Consider the following 13,720-nt stretch of genomic DNA (forward strand, 5'->3'; position numbering starts at 1 on the left):
TGGTAGGCAATGAGTTAAGAAAGACACTTTTTTTTCTGGCAATAATACAGGTGCACAAAGTCATCTGGGGTCAGCTACAGCACCCCCTGCAAATTTTGTGAGAATGAGCGGTTTGGAAAATGAATGAGTTGATATTATAGTGTTGCTGTATTTATTGGAAATGTTGTATACTGAGATATTCTACTAGTCTGCGAGGAAGACATAAGAAATTGCTTGGCTTTCTTAACTTGTTTTATTTGTGTTTCTACATGAATTATTGGATACATTGAATTGTAATATTGTGTGATAATTGTAATCGTGAGCTTTTAGGGGAAAGGAATTGGAAGTCTACCGCTGTCAATGCTAGTTAATGTTTATTTTTATTCAATTTTTGGGCGGCTTGCTAAAACTGGCTACGACTAGAATCGGAATTGAAATTGACCGGCACATTGATGACCTATTGGGATGCAAAATATCGCGTTATATCCAAAAGAGGTGCGAGGAAGGCGATCGACCACTACTCACTGCCCTCAATGGTATGAATTTGTGCAAATTTCCGAATTTTGCGTCCAACAAAGTTTTGTAAAGTTATCTCGAAATAGAAATCAGAGTGTAAAAAGAAGTACTTCAAGTTGGATGAGACTGGAAGAGCTCCATGAACACGTTGCTTCCTTTCCTTCCTCCCTCCACTTGCTTCCTCATCTTCAGCAACGACCCCGAACCTCTCTCCCCCCCTACGCCTTCCTGTCTAATCCTCTGGCTTCAAAGTGACAGTTTATGACAGACGAAGGTCCACCCCCCCTCCTAGCCCCCCCTCCTCACTTTTATCGGGCCACTCCACTGGCACCGCCATCGCCATCGCCACCGTTAGTGAAGCTGTGATCGCGATCCCCCCCCTCGTGCCTCCTGAAGCGGCTGTGATGCCGCTGTGCATGCCGGGACCCGTAGTCCTCCACCCTCCCCGCTTCTCCGGTGCCTAATCCTGGGCGTGGATAGCCCCGCACTACATTTCCCATAGGCGTCCTCCGCACCCCCCCCATGTCGCTCGCTCTCTCTCGCTCCCAACCAGACTGGAGATACGGAACGGACAGTCTTGACGTCCCCCGCCCCCCCTCCCCTACGCTCACCCTTCCCGCCCCCCTCCCCCTTCCCCGGACTTTGAGAAGCGAAAAGCGTCGAGATTAGTGAGCAGCCGCGGACCGACCGCAAGAGGCCGGAGAGGAGGCAGCCGCGGAACCGACCGAGACGTCCGCCTCCGCCGCCGAAGCTGGCGCCTCCGCCACCGTGCGACGTTCACGTACCATCCGGGTGAGCCGGGCCGGGCCGGATCGGATCGCCCCGTGTCATTGGACATCTTTTATGTGATCGCTCGGAAGGGGGTGGGAAATAAGGTGGAGAGGGGTCCGCGTACGGAAGCCTCGCAAGTGCCTCGAGAGGACGGGACACCCGACGCCTCATGCTAGGTCGGCTGAGGGAGAAATAACGGCATGCGAAGCGAGTACCGCTTTTCGTTGCGAGCCGGTCGATCGGCGGGGGGTCGCGATCGCTGCCGTTGCCCTCCCCTCGATCACTGGGTCGGTCCTCCGCCGAGCGGAGTTCTCGGGCGGGCTCCGTCTCAGTCTCCCCCGCTTCTCCTCTTTCCTCCGTGACAGCGGTGACCGCTCCGGAACACAAGCTTGCGCATTAACTTGAGTCGCCCACCCCCGTGGCTGACTTTATCTTGTATTCCACCCCCCTTCCTTCAACCCCTGTCCTCCCGTGGCTTTGATTATGTGCAAAGAAGCGTTTGGGTTAACGAGGACTTTTTTTGTGGATGTCGCTTTTGTTCACGTGCTGTTGTTGTTTCGAGATGAGCTGTTTTGGAGGAAGTGAACGGGGGACTGAGACGGACTCACGAACAAGCAAGCCCGTTTGGCTACCGCCATCCCGGGGTTGTTGTCGTCGTCCCCTACGTCGGACTTGTTTCGGATGTTTGCAGGATTACGATTTTGTTTATAGCGTGGTGGGATGGGGTAGGGTGGGGTGGGGGGTCTATCCTATCCTCGTCGTTCGTGCTGGACGGTGAAAGGCGAACGAAAGTGGGCTGAGAAGCTGCGCGCAGCATGCACAATAAACTGCATGTGCATGTGCTGGTTGGTCCACGGGAGAGAATAGGGCTGGGAACCTCTGGGTTCCCTCCCGATTCGATACGAGGCTAGCGATCGTCATGATCTCACAGTGTGGCCAGATAACAATGACCTCTTTAGATGGCAAAGCATCTCTAGTAGATGTCTAAATCGTTGGAACTGGAATGACTGGTTTTTCTCCCGAAGAATTGTGTCCTAAAATAGCAGATAGACTCATTAACTAGTATGTTTATATTTGTGGTGGTGGCGATCACTCAGGATATGGACGTATGACAATTATCGAAAGACCAGTGAGGAAATTATCGACTATGAAAGAAGGGGGAAGTTGTTGCTAAATGGGGGAAAAACATTTTTTTATCGCAGCCAACCTGCCCCAAAACTTTTGTCTTCCTCGCAGATGAGAAGATAACAATGCAACATTTCTGTCAATAAATACATCGGAGTTATACTTACTATTTGTTATGAAAGTTCATATTTTAGTCAAAATGATGGCGTCAATGGGAGCCACTGCATCTAGTGAAAAATGAACATTTGCACACGGTTACCTTATTAAACATTGACATTTTTTATTAAAAACGATAAATCGATAACAGGTACAAAGTATTGCAATACAACCCCAGTTTGACGTATTTTCAATGGAAGTTTCTCCATCCGGCTTCGCAAAATACAAGGACGCTCACGAAATATTTTTTCTCCTTGCAGCCTGTCTTTTGCCTTTGAAGAAAAACTCCCATCAGACTGCCTCGGCGACCCTTCGAGGCATGTCGTGTTAAAGAAACACCTATGCAGGTACGCGCCCTTTTCAATCCCGCCGCCGGCTGGCTCTAATGGCCTCCTCCGCTTGTCTCCGACCTAGGTGGATTCTTCACTAATGAATGTAGGGGATGGCGGCACGGTGAGCAGAGACATCGGCGCTCCGAACAAAAGCTCCGCCAGCATGGTGGGGAACCCTCCCCAGACGCTGCCCCTGGAATTCCGGGGCGACGTCACCCTCGCTCGGCAAAACGAGACCGCTCCGACCGCCGACTGCAAGACGGCGCGGGCCTGCCCGGACGCCGGGAATTACAAGCGCGGCCCGGAGGCTTCTCCGCCGTGGCAGCTCGACAATGACGCCGTGTCCGGCGCGGTCGCCGGCGCCGACAAAAGAGCGGGAGAGGCGGCTAAACCCCAAGCCGACGGCGCCGTCCCCGCCCCCCGGCGGCCGAGCCGGGAGGACTCGGCCCATCCCGCTCGCGGCAAGAAATCGCAGGCTCAGACGCCATCTGCTCCGGCTGGTTTCCAGTGCTCCTTGTTCAAACCAGCCCGGCCAGTTGCCTTCCTCCCCTCCGCCGATTTCTCCTCCCCCCTCTGCAAAGTCACTCTCCCGCCGGCGCTAGAGCAGATCGCCGCTCTGAGAGACGGCGGCGCCGCCACCGGCGCCGGCCCCTTCCCAAAGGACACGGAAGCGCAAAGCTCAGGCGCGGTGGGCACGCCGCTGGTGCGGACCTATCACTACCCCTTCCCCGTAAACCGGATGGCGGCGTCTGAGAAAAAAGCCATCAAGATGAAAGCCAACCATTCGTCCGGTAAGAACGCCAAATCGGCCGGGGATCGCAAGTCGCCGGCCGCCGCCGCCGCCGCGCTCCCCTTGCTAAAGTCGTCGGCCCCCACCCGCTACACCTTGTCGCCCACCGCCGCCATCTGCTGCGGGTCGGCGCTAGCCACCATCGCCTCTCAGAGCAGACTCCTGAACCACGTGGAGAAGAGTCTGGGCCTGGACAAGATCGCCATTGACGCTCTGAAAACGGAGGAGCAGCGGGCGGCGCGTTCGGCGGAGCAGAGAGACGTGCCGCTGGATCTGTCGGCCAAATCCAAGCGGCCCAAGTGCGCCGGCGACCCCCCGGCCTCTGCCGCCGCCGAGTCCAAGAAAATGGACTTTTCCGACTCAAAGAGGACTCATTCGGCCGCGTACGGCGCCGCCGAGCAATACCCGTTTTTACCCAACACCCAGAGAAACGGATCGCATCAAAAGATCAGGCCTCCCATTCAGAAAGGCTCCGAACTGAAGCCAGCTTGGAGCAAGGGCTCGCCGCAGGAGCCCGTCAAAAATATTCCCGGGACGTACGTGGGCGTGGCCAGTCCCATCCTGGCCTCGACGCTCCGCGGCAAAGATGGGAAAGGAACTTTTGCGGACGAGTTCCAGAGCTTCGCCAAGCAGGAATTCATCTCCATCGTGGATCAGGGAGACCAAGGTAACCAAGGAAACCAAGTCAACCAAGGAAAGAGGCCCCCCTCGCTGAAGCAGGTTAAAAACACCGGCGCGACCATCCCCAAGAACAGCCCCCCCAAAGGAGCCTTGATGTCGGCCCTCTCCGGCACCCCCAACGCCAAGGCGGGCAAAGCGGTGGGTGCCCACCCGGCGTGGCAAAAGTCCAACTTTCCAGCGCTCCAAGCTTCCTCGGCTCTTCGCAAAATCGCTCCGGCTCCCCCGACGGCCAAGGGAAGCGCGGAAAGCCCCAAGTTGACCAGTCCGCCCGCGCCCACGGAACATTCGTGGGACAAAGCGTCTCCGCTCGCCAAGCATCGAGACGTGGAGACGGCGGCGTTGACCGGCGACCTCCACGCTCCGGCGTCCAGAAAAGACAACGGCCTGACTCTTCTCAAAGACGTCCCGTCCAAACGGGCCTCGCGCTACCAAGTCCCGGCCTTCCGCTCCACGGAAAATTGGACCGGAGTCTCGATTCAGGAGGGTTTGAACTCCTCCGGGGGGAAAAGGACGGAAAAGTCCAAGTCGGACGAGACCTTGGACGAAAACCCTGAGGCGCAACGCCATCGGGGAGAAGAGAAGCACGGCTTCTCCAAGGTCTTTGGACAGTCTCATGGCCTCAGGAGCAACGCGTCCACCAACGGCAACAGGCTGGAGAGCAAACTGGCCCAGGTGTTGGAGGGCGAGGTCCCCAAAAAAGACAGGAGAGAGTCCCGGGGTCACCGTGACGAAAACCTGGGGGGTCTAGTGGCGTCCATTCTCTCGGGCCGATCCCCGGATCGGGGGGAGGAGAAGAAAAGCAGCCTAACCAAAGAGGAGTGGCCCACCAAAAAACTGAAGAAAGTCAGTCCCAAGAAAGCTTCCAAGGAGAAGTCATCAGCAAAGAAGACAAAGGACAAAGAAGCCACGCCCACCAAAGTGTCGTCCCCAAAAAAGGTGACCTTTATAGATTTTTTTTGTTCTTCCTCTGACCAAGATGCACCCTCCCACCATTTAGTAGACTTTAAATCGGTGCAGTTAAGGTTCATCATGGATCTGATAACATCTAACTTGTCTTCTGGCTCCTCCCACAGAAGAAACACAAAACATCCGAATTGGAGCAACAACTTTCCTCGCCGAGTACGGAGCACGCCGGGAAAGACGTGGAAGCGCACCACAAAACCGGTACTGTATATTTTTGGACATTTTGAACTACAGGTCCCAAAAACAAAAATCCCAACGATTCCGATGTCGTGTCACCGGCACCTGGAGAATAACCGCCAAACGGCATTTAATCCGTTACAGATGGCGGCGGTCCTGAGCGCGAAGAGACCCGTGCCTTCAAGTCGGCCGCCAAAGAAAGCTCCTTCCCGAGGTTACGGAGAGGACGGCGACGTACGGACGACGCCAGATCGGACCTGTGGGGCTTCGCCACGCCCTCGCCCCCTCCGCCCCCGCCGCCAACGGCCGCCTCGCCCCCGCGGACGCCGCCGGTCCGCCGCCCCAGGGGGAGGCCTCGCTCCAAGCGCTCGTCGGAGCGGGACGTCCGAGACAAGGGCGAGGCGGAGGACGAAGACGCCCCGGCGCATAAGAGGCGGCGCCACTGCCGCAACCCAAAGTACCAGACGGGGGAGTACGTCACCGACAAGGACAAACTGGACGAGGGGGAGCACCTTGACGAGTCCGACAGCGGGATCGCCGCGGGTATGTTACGTGCTTTACTCGTGGTTTACTGAACCTGGCAACAAATACGTGTTACGCATTGATGGGGACGTCCTGAAAATCCAGTTTTTTTTTTAATATTTTGAGGAAGTGCCAATCCGATGTTTAACGCTTTTAATGCATGGATGCGTTTTTTTTCTCTTTCTTAAATGTTTTTATGACATACATATAGAAGAGTGGTCGCCAATTGATTTAACTCGTATTAAAAAGATTTTAGAAAAAAAATATGAGCAATTAAAAATAGATGTAAATCTAAAAAATAATACATTTCATTGGAGAAAAAAAAAAAGAATAAAGGCATAAATTCAAAAAGAGTGATCCATTTGAATTAAGCTTCGGAAATTTAATTTATTTATTTTTTTCCTAAATCTCGTGACGTTGGACAGCTCAACTCTTTGGCAACCTTTGACGGCCTTAGACGTCCAATCCATTTCAACCGGGAAGGAACGGAATGCACGCATCCTTATATTTTAGTCATTTTTTGATTATAGGATGTATCTTAATGAAATTTGGAAGCTTTTCCAAATCAGAATTTATCAAATTTGGCTTGAAAAGGCAACTGTATGTTTTTTTTCTAGCAGTAGCATATCAAATATGGCGGCTCACGGCGAGGGTCTTCTTTTTATATTATCGAAGCGGCGCGTGCACGGACAATTTTGGGCCCGGCATTGAGACAAATGATGTTTGCAGATTCTCAGACGGCTCAATGCCCGAGCCCCGTGGCTTCCAGTCCGGAGACCCCGCCGCGGAGACCCTCCTCTTTCACCCGCTCGGGCTCGGCGCGCTACCAGGCCGGCGGCGCGTCGCCGGAGTTCCACGACAAACCGTCCGGAAAGAGGAAGTTCAAAAGCAAACATCTGTGCGACAGCGACGAGCTAAAGGTGAGCCGCTTTGCTTTTTATTTTTGTTCAATGGACGTCCAATTGGTTTGAACTGGATCGTTGGACCGCTTCCATCCGGTTACCAGTTCAAATGGATTGGACGTCCATCCCTGTCAATGGCAGCCAAAGAGTTAAGCTGTGTGACTTGGCAAGACATTTATGAAAAAACTTTAAATACGGGTCACACTTGATGTCTTTATTCTTTTTTTACCAATATATTAGTTTGCTTACCTTCTTTTTTTGGAAATTTTAATTTAATTCAGTTTTGAAATGGATCCTAAAATGAATTATTCTTTGTATTTAAATTATTTACAGTCGTTTCTTTTATTGCACAGAGGAAAAATAGATGCGGACGACAAAATGTGTACAATCGATGCCAAATGGGAGCCGGCAAAAATACTCTTTTTTTTATCCTCTAAATTCTGGATTTTATTTCATTATTTTTGTGGGTGGGCCAAGAGATTGGCTGTATTTTTCTACAAGGCCATATTGGCCAGGCGTGCAATAAATTGACATCAATAATAGAAGACGTTCCTGACCCCTGCTTGCAAAAAAAAAACGGAATTGGCTCGGTCTCTTTTGCAATTTATCCACGAAGAAGAGCAGACTGCTCAAAATATGACCTATATTAATAAAAATTGTATTCCTAGTCCCTTTGTTGTAGAGAAAATGTAAAGATGATTCTGATGAATTAAATTAGATATCGTACTATCTATACAAGACAACAGCGCCTCCCCGTGGCTCAATGTTTGTCATTTTTTGTTCTCCTTTGTTAGGTTGAATGAACGGACGTCCGCTCCTTCACCCCCATTAACGATGATAGAATTCTAAGCTAAATTTTAATTCTAAATGCGTTTATCGCTGGTAAAAGTCAAAATGGATTGGACGTCCCTCGCCGTCAATGGCAGAAATTGCGTTTAAAAAAATACAGTCTGCTCTTCCTCTGGCCAGGGTGCCCCCTCACCTCCAATGCTCGCTGCATTTATTAAATAGAAATCTTCTCATCATCTTTAAGGAAGACATGAACGTGCAAAAAATTAACGACATCATGATTTCCCCTTTAGAAACGCTCTGTTTTGATGCCACATTTTCTAGCCAACGGTAGCTTTGTACGGCCAATCGTACGCTATCCGGATTGAATCAAAAGGTTCCCGCCCCCACGGCATGGCGTTTGACTCGACCGCTCTCTATTCCGCCATCGCAGACAAAGAGCAAGCGCGGCAGCTCGGGCAAGCGCGGCGCCCCCGCGGCTCCCAGCGAAGACGCCGGCGCGGAGAACGGCGGCGGCCCCCCGCCCCCTGCCAAAAGCCCGCCGCCGTCTGGCAAAAAGAGCTCGGCGGCGTTGAGAAACGGCAGCCCCGAGTCCACCCCCAAGAGGCCCATCCCCCCCGAGGTGCGGCGCTTGATCGTCAACAAAAACGCGGGGGAGACGTTGCTTCAACGCGCTGCCCGTTTGGGTTATCAGGTAATGGATTTCAATGCAGTATTTTCCGGACTATAGGTCGCACTTTTATCCTACCTTGGCTGGGCCTGTCGCTCATTCCCGGGTGCAATTTATGGACATTTTTCTGCGTTGTTTTATCAGGAAGTGGTACAGTACTGTCTGGAAAAGGATACCAGGGAGGTGAATCGGCGGGACAACGCGGGCTACACCGCCCTCCACGAGGCGTCCTCTCGAGGCTGGACTCAGATTGTCCAGATGTTGCTCAAACACGGCGCCGACGTCAACTGCAGCGCTCAGGATGGGACACGGTAGGCCAGGGCTCGGGAACCTGTTGGACACAGAGAGAGAGCTATAAACAATTCATATTTTCAAATGTCATTCCTTGAAAGCCATACTTACAAAGTCAAAATACAAGAAAATGGGTGCCTTTTTTAGGGGGTCATTTTACCACTTTTAAAGTCCAAAAAGTCTCTGAATTCTTTTGGCAACATTGTTACGCTATTGTTAACCAATTAGGATCGATGAAGAATGCACTAAGAGTGAAAAATGAAAAAATATCCTAGGCTTTTCTCTGAAAGTGAAGGAAAAGAAATGTATACAATATAGACTTTTTTCAAGATTTGTCTATATAAAGCCCATAATCGGATAAACTGTTTTATGCACTGTTTGGGTGGTGATCTTTCTTAAGAAGGTCAATATAGTGGGCCTGTATTAGAATGTTTGTTGTTTGGGTGATCGTCTTTGTAACTTTGCACCCCCTAGTGGCCAGTGTTAGAAAAGCAAGTAGCAGGAGACCCCATCAAAAATGGCACTCAGTTTTATTATTCATCATTATTTGTTCTGATGTTGCTTTGGTTGCCCGTAGGCCACTTCACGACGCGGTGGCTAGCGACAACCTCCCCATCGTGTGGCTGCTCCTCAACCACGGCGCCGACCCGACGCTGGCCACCTACTCGGGACACACGCCGGTCAAACTGGCGCAAAGTGCTACCATGAAGACCTTCCTCACAGGTCAGCACAATCCATACATGTACATGCATTTAGCTCGTTTGCTAGTAGAGTATGTGCTGGAGTAGTCGATACAAGCTGGAATGGTGCGCCTAAACCACATGGGATTTGTTTTTTCAGAGTATTTCACCGATCTGGAAGGACGCAATGAGCTGGATCCCACTTTGCACTGGGACTTTTACAGCAGTTCCTTGTTTGGTAAGTCCTCCCCACATCAGAAAACGGGACTGACACCACGGTTTGGCAGCTCGCAAATGCGTCGGAGAGAGGACAACGAGTTGAGACCTGTTTCAGGAGTCGCACTAATTATTAGCCGAGAATTGACGATTATAGCAGAAAGTCAAGCTTTTTTTTAGGGTTACAGTAATCCCTCGATTATCGCGAATTCACTACTTTGCGATTTTTAAATTATATATGTATTTTTAATGTTCATAAAAATGCCTCTCTTGCTACTAGGGCAAAAAAAAGTTTTAGGGGCAACCCTACTTTGTGATTTTTCGATTATCGCGGCCATGTCTGGTCTACATTAACCGCGATATCCGAGGGATTACCGCATTTGTAATACATCTTGTCCGTTTGCAAGAATGACGCAAGCTCGGCGGTCCAAATGGAGTCCCATAAAAGTCGTGCGGACTTGCGAGCGTGGGCAATTATTTTAGGCGTTGGTTTTACGAGCACGTCGACTTAACTCTAATGAGATTTTAATGTGTTTTTTTGACTAAAAGTGCACTATGAAGCAGTCTTTGGCCTCTTCTCCTCTGCAGAGATGACGGGCGAGGAGCCCTGCTGGGACTTCCTGCTGTCGGAACAGAATCAGGAGTCGGGGGAGGGCGGAGATTCCAACAAGGACGGCCTGGTCTTCGAGTTCTCCTCGGAACCCCTCCTTCCCTGCTACCACGTGCAGGTGTCTGTAACGCAAGGGTGAGTCCCGATCTTTTCTATGCAGAGGATCACCACAACTACAAATTAAATAAGATGCACGTGCATATTTCTAGGGGCAATTGCAATTGGCTCACTTCCAATTTAGTTTGGTGCATATTCTCGTTAACTCAATGGCTGTCCTTCAACACACAATTCCTTTTGAACAGTCCATTTGTTTGGTTTATTTGTCAACATAGCCTTTAGCATGATTCTAACTTTTTATAGCGTGCAAAAAAAAAATCAGATCCCGCTATGAAAAATGTCATTCTTCATCTTTTTGAACGTTGTCTTTGTTCCTCCCGCCGCAGTTTCTGCAACTGGTTCCTGCTGTCGGACGTGCTGGGACGTCTGAAGATGTCGGCGCGACTCTTCCGTGCCCGCCACCCTCACTTGGAGCTGGCCAGCCTTTCCCGATCCGAGCTGGGCCGCCAGGTTCTGCTCAGTCAGGTGGGCTCGCCCCTGGACTCCCCCGACGAGGACCAAGAAGAGGGAGACCGCGAGGGAGAAGATGGGATGGTGGATTTGGTGCGCTGCGTTCCGGAGGTCCAAAGACTACTGGGCTCCTCCATTCACATCTTGCAGGACGAAGACGGTGACGAGGAGGAGGAGGACGAAGACGAGAAGGCGGCGCGAGATCGGTAGCCCCAAACGAGCCGGGTGCCGTGAACATTTCCGTCCGAGCTCTCAAACGATCAGGTTTCCTCTTTCACCGTCGACTTGGTCCTCCGACAAATGTTGGATCCTCCTTTTGGGAAAAAAAAACGCCTTTACTCCACCTTCATTTTCCTCCCCGCGCTCGCGGCGGATGGACCTCAGAACTGCTAAAACGCAGCCTCGCCCAATCACTTTTTTGGGAACTTTTCACGTGCGGCTGCATTTTTTTTTTTTTTGCGTCTCGACACTTTGTTTTGTCGTGCTTTATTTAACGTTCCTTAATATATTGGACCCGTGGTGTGTGAAAAGTACGGTCGGCCCTTCACCTTCTTGCTAGGATCCCTTTATTCCCGGTTTGAGAACAGTATTTGAGCAAGCCAAAGTACAGTTTTATTGTACTGGTGCTATACTAGATTTTTTGTGTTGACAATCAATGGAAGTTTTGGTTTGGAATCACAAACTTAATAAAGGAAAAGCAGATATTTAAGAGACATTACGAAAGTGGAGTCAACTTGAAAACAAAAGGGAGCGGCGACGACTCTTCAGTAAGACTTTTATAAGAAATTGAAAATAAAGCATGATTGTAAATCATGGTATTTTTTTCATCTGTGTGTTTCTTTTGCAGCTTACCTCAAGAAAATAGCAAAATTACAATCCAATGATTATTTTATTTCATTTTTTTAAGTTGTAAGCTGATAAAGTAAACCCTTTCTTACCCAAATGAACCAATTAGGCAAATTAAGTGGGTTCAACGTTTTTCCTCCTCAATTTCTGTAATTTCGGGACGTTTTAGGACTATAGTGTGCACTTTTAGAGTGAATTATTTGAGCTAGTATGACGGGTTGCGCTTTCCTAGACGTTGTCCACTAGAGGGAGTTAAATGCAAAGCTTGTTTTTTTCCACCACTCCACTTTTTCACCTCACTTGACTTGTCTCCTTTTTCACTTCAAGCCACGCCACTGGTTACTAGGGCCGCTTGAAAATTGCATGCAAGCACAACAACCACCAGGAGGTATCGTGACGGCTTGGCAAATTGGAAATGTACTTTCTTGTTGCATAAAAAGGAGGAACTGGGGGGCTGGTTGCATCCAGGCTGGAGGTTGCATCATGCGAGATGGTGCAAATTCACGTTCCATTTCTTGAAACGCAGCTGAGCCAGAAGAGGTTGAGCCACACTGATGAAATACATCACATGGATTGCCCAGCTCGGCTTGTTCTCGTTGTGGAATCGGCTTTAGCTCATTGGGTGTCATTAACGTTAATGAACCATTGACTGGAATCAAAAAACAGCCAGGGTGGCCCACCTAGGTCAAGTGGGGGGCATAGAGAAACACAAAAACACTTCTAACAATTTTAACGGAGAGAGAGAGAGATGGTGTTCATTTTTTAAGGGTTTTATTTGCTGCAACAATATTTTAAAACATGCTAAAACAGATAAACAAAAGATAAAATGTGATAAACCATTATCGGTCCCACCGTGGGGATATGTATAGCTGTAACTTTAAACATTGAGGGAATTAATAGTTATAAATTGTTTTTATAGAAAACAAAATAAAAAAACATTTTAGCTTAGTCCACTCATATTGATTTGTCTGTGCATAACACACGCAGATGTTTTGATATGTAGTCAACCTGCCAGCAGGGGGCGCTGTATCGCTCTGTTTATGTCGAACGTGAATCTAAGGGACGAGGAAGAAAAAGAGACCGCTGCTCTAGCGTGGCTAAGTGCTAGCAAGTTGTTGCTAATAAATTACGGAGCGCACGTTTTTGTTCATTAAAACGTTGTGTCGTAAAATGAACAACACCGCACACACCTACACACAGTATAACAGTCATCCTAATTAAACGTTCATTTTCACGCACATGGATTGCCTAAAGAGTAGTCGCGAATCATCTAATCTTTCAGCTACTTGTTGAATGTTAGTGATTCGTCGTACCTCATCACTGGTCTTCTTTCCCCTCCTGCTGCTTTTCCTCCTCTCTTGTTGACAATATGCTTTTTAAAAATACATAAATAAACTGTCTTTTCAGCCGGATTCTGTGCACATCCTTTTGATTTCCTCGTTTTCCGATCAGTTTAACTTTTTAAAAAAGGTAAGCATTCATTTCCGGATCACTTAAATGAGGGCGGGGTCAGCGGATCACTTCAGTTATTTCATTGGCCTATCGAAAACAACGTCGAAAAATCAACCAATGGGCCGCGTGAAGTGTTTCTAACGCCGTTTTTAAATTTCAATTGTAATGAATACCGATTCCGACACACGCCTGTAGGGTATCAGACGATACAATGCAAAAATACAATGCAAAACTTTAAGAAGCTAGTGATTCTATATAAACGAGATTGGATTTAATGTTGATTCTGAAAGCCAATTTTAAGTTTTCATTGAAATCGGTGGAGACGATTGGTTTTAGCATCACTATTTAGCACCTCAATGTGAAAGTGAGACGCATAAAAGTGTCCGGACTGGCCGACACGAGCGTGACATACCCATTGAGGCCCCTGACCGGGCCCCTGACCTGGCCCCTGACCGGCACAGAGCGACACACAGTGAACCAATCAATTTGCTCATCCACCCCACCCCGCATCCAAAAGGCTACTGGAGTTCAGACGCATTTTTATCTTCAAATATTGATAATAGTCCACCGGATTTGAACTCTATTTTCAAGTATGTGTACACTTTTTGCTGTATTTGTTTATTTTAGTCCCCCTTCCCCCCCCCCCCCCCCCCCCCCCCGCCCCGAGTTGGGTTCAAAAGTACGG

At 49.5% G+C, this 13,720-nt stretch overlaps 1 protein-coding gene across 2 annotated transcripts in view; it reads left to right on the plus strand.

The window, feature by feature from the left end:
- The window catches only part of bcorl1 (BCL6 corepressor-like 1), a 13,963-nt gene extending 2,411 nt beyond the window's left edge, over positions 1–11,552 (plus strand). The window contains exons 1-12 of one of the 2 annotated variants that reach the window (XM_077609216.1): positions 1,138–1,287; positions 2,808–2,894; positions 2,962–5,286; positions 5,424–5,514; positions 5,635–6,033; positions 6,742–6,932; positions 8,137–8,397; positions 8,518–8,684; positions 9,242–9,387; positions 9,505–9,582; positions 10,149–10,305; positions 10,614–11,552. In XM_077609216.1, the coding sequence (XP_077465342.1) occupies positions 2,889–2,894; positions 2,962–5,286; positions 5,424–5,514; positions 5,635–6,033; positions 6,742–6,932; positions 8,137–8,397; positions 8,518–8,684; positions 9,242–9,387; positions 9,505–9,582; positions 10,149–10,305; positions 10,614–10,947 (4,155 nt within the window). In that variant the 5' untranslated portion in view covers positions 1,138–1,287; positions 2,808–2,888 and the 3' untranslated portion in view covers positions 10,948–11,552. Of the gene's footprint in view, positions 1–1,137; positions 1,288–2,807; positions 2,895–2,961; positions 5,287–5,423; positions 5,515–5,634; positions 6,034–6,741; positions 6,933–8,136; positions 8,398–8,517; positions 8,685–9,241; positions 9,388–9,504; positions 9,583–10,148; positions 10,306–10,613 lie in introns of those variants that run through there. The other variant, XM_077609217.1, reaches the window with a different exon arrangement.
- Positions 11,553–13,720: the final 2,168 nt, after the last annotated feature.

The sequence above is a fragment of the Stigmatopora argus genome, chromosome 9 (assembly GCF_051989625.1).
Source record: "Stigmatopora argus isolate UIUO_Sarg chromosome 9, RoL_Sarg_1.0, whole genome shotgun sequence".
Classification (NCBI taxonomy): Eukaryota; Metazoa; Chordata; class Actinopteri; order Syngnathiformes; family Syngnathidae; genus Stigmatopora; species Stigmatopora argus.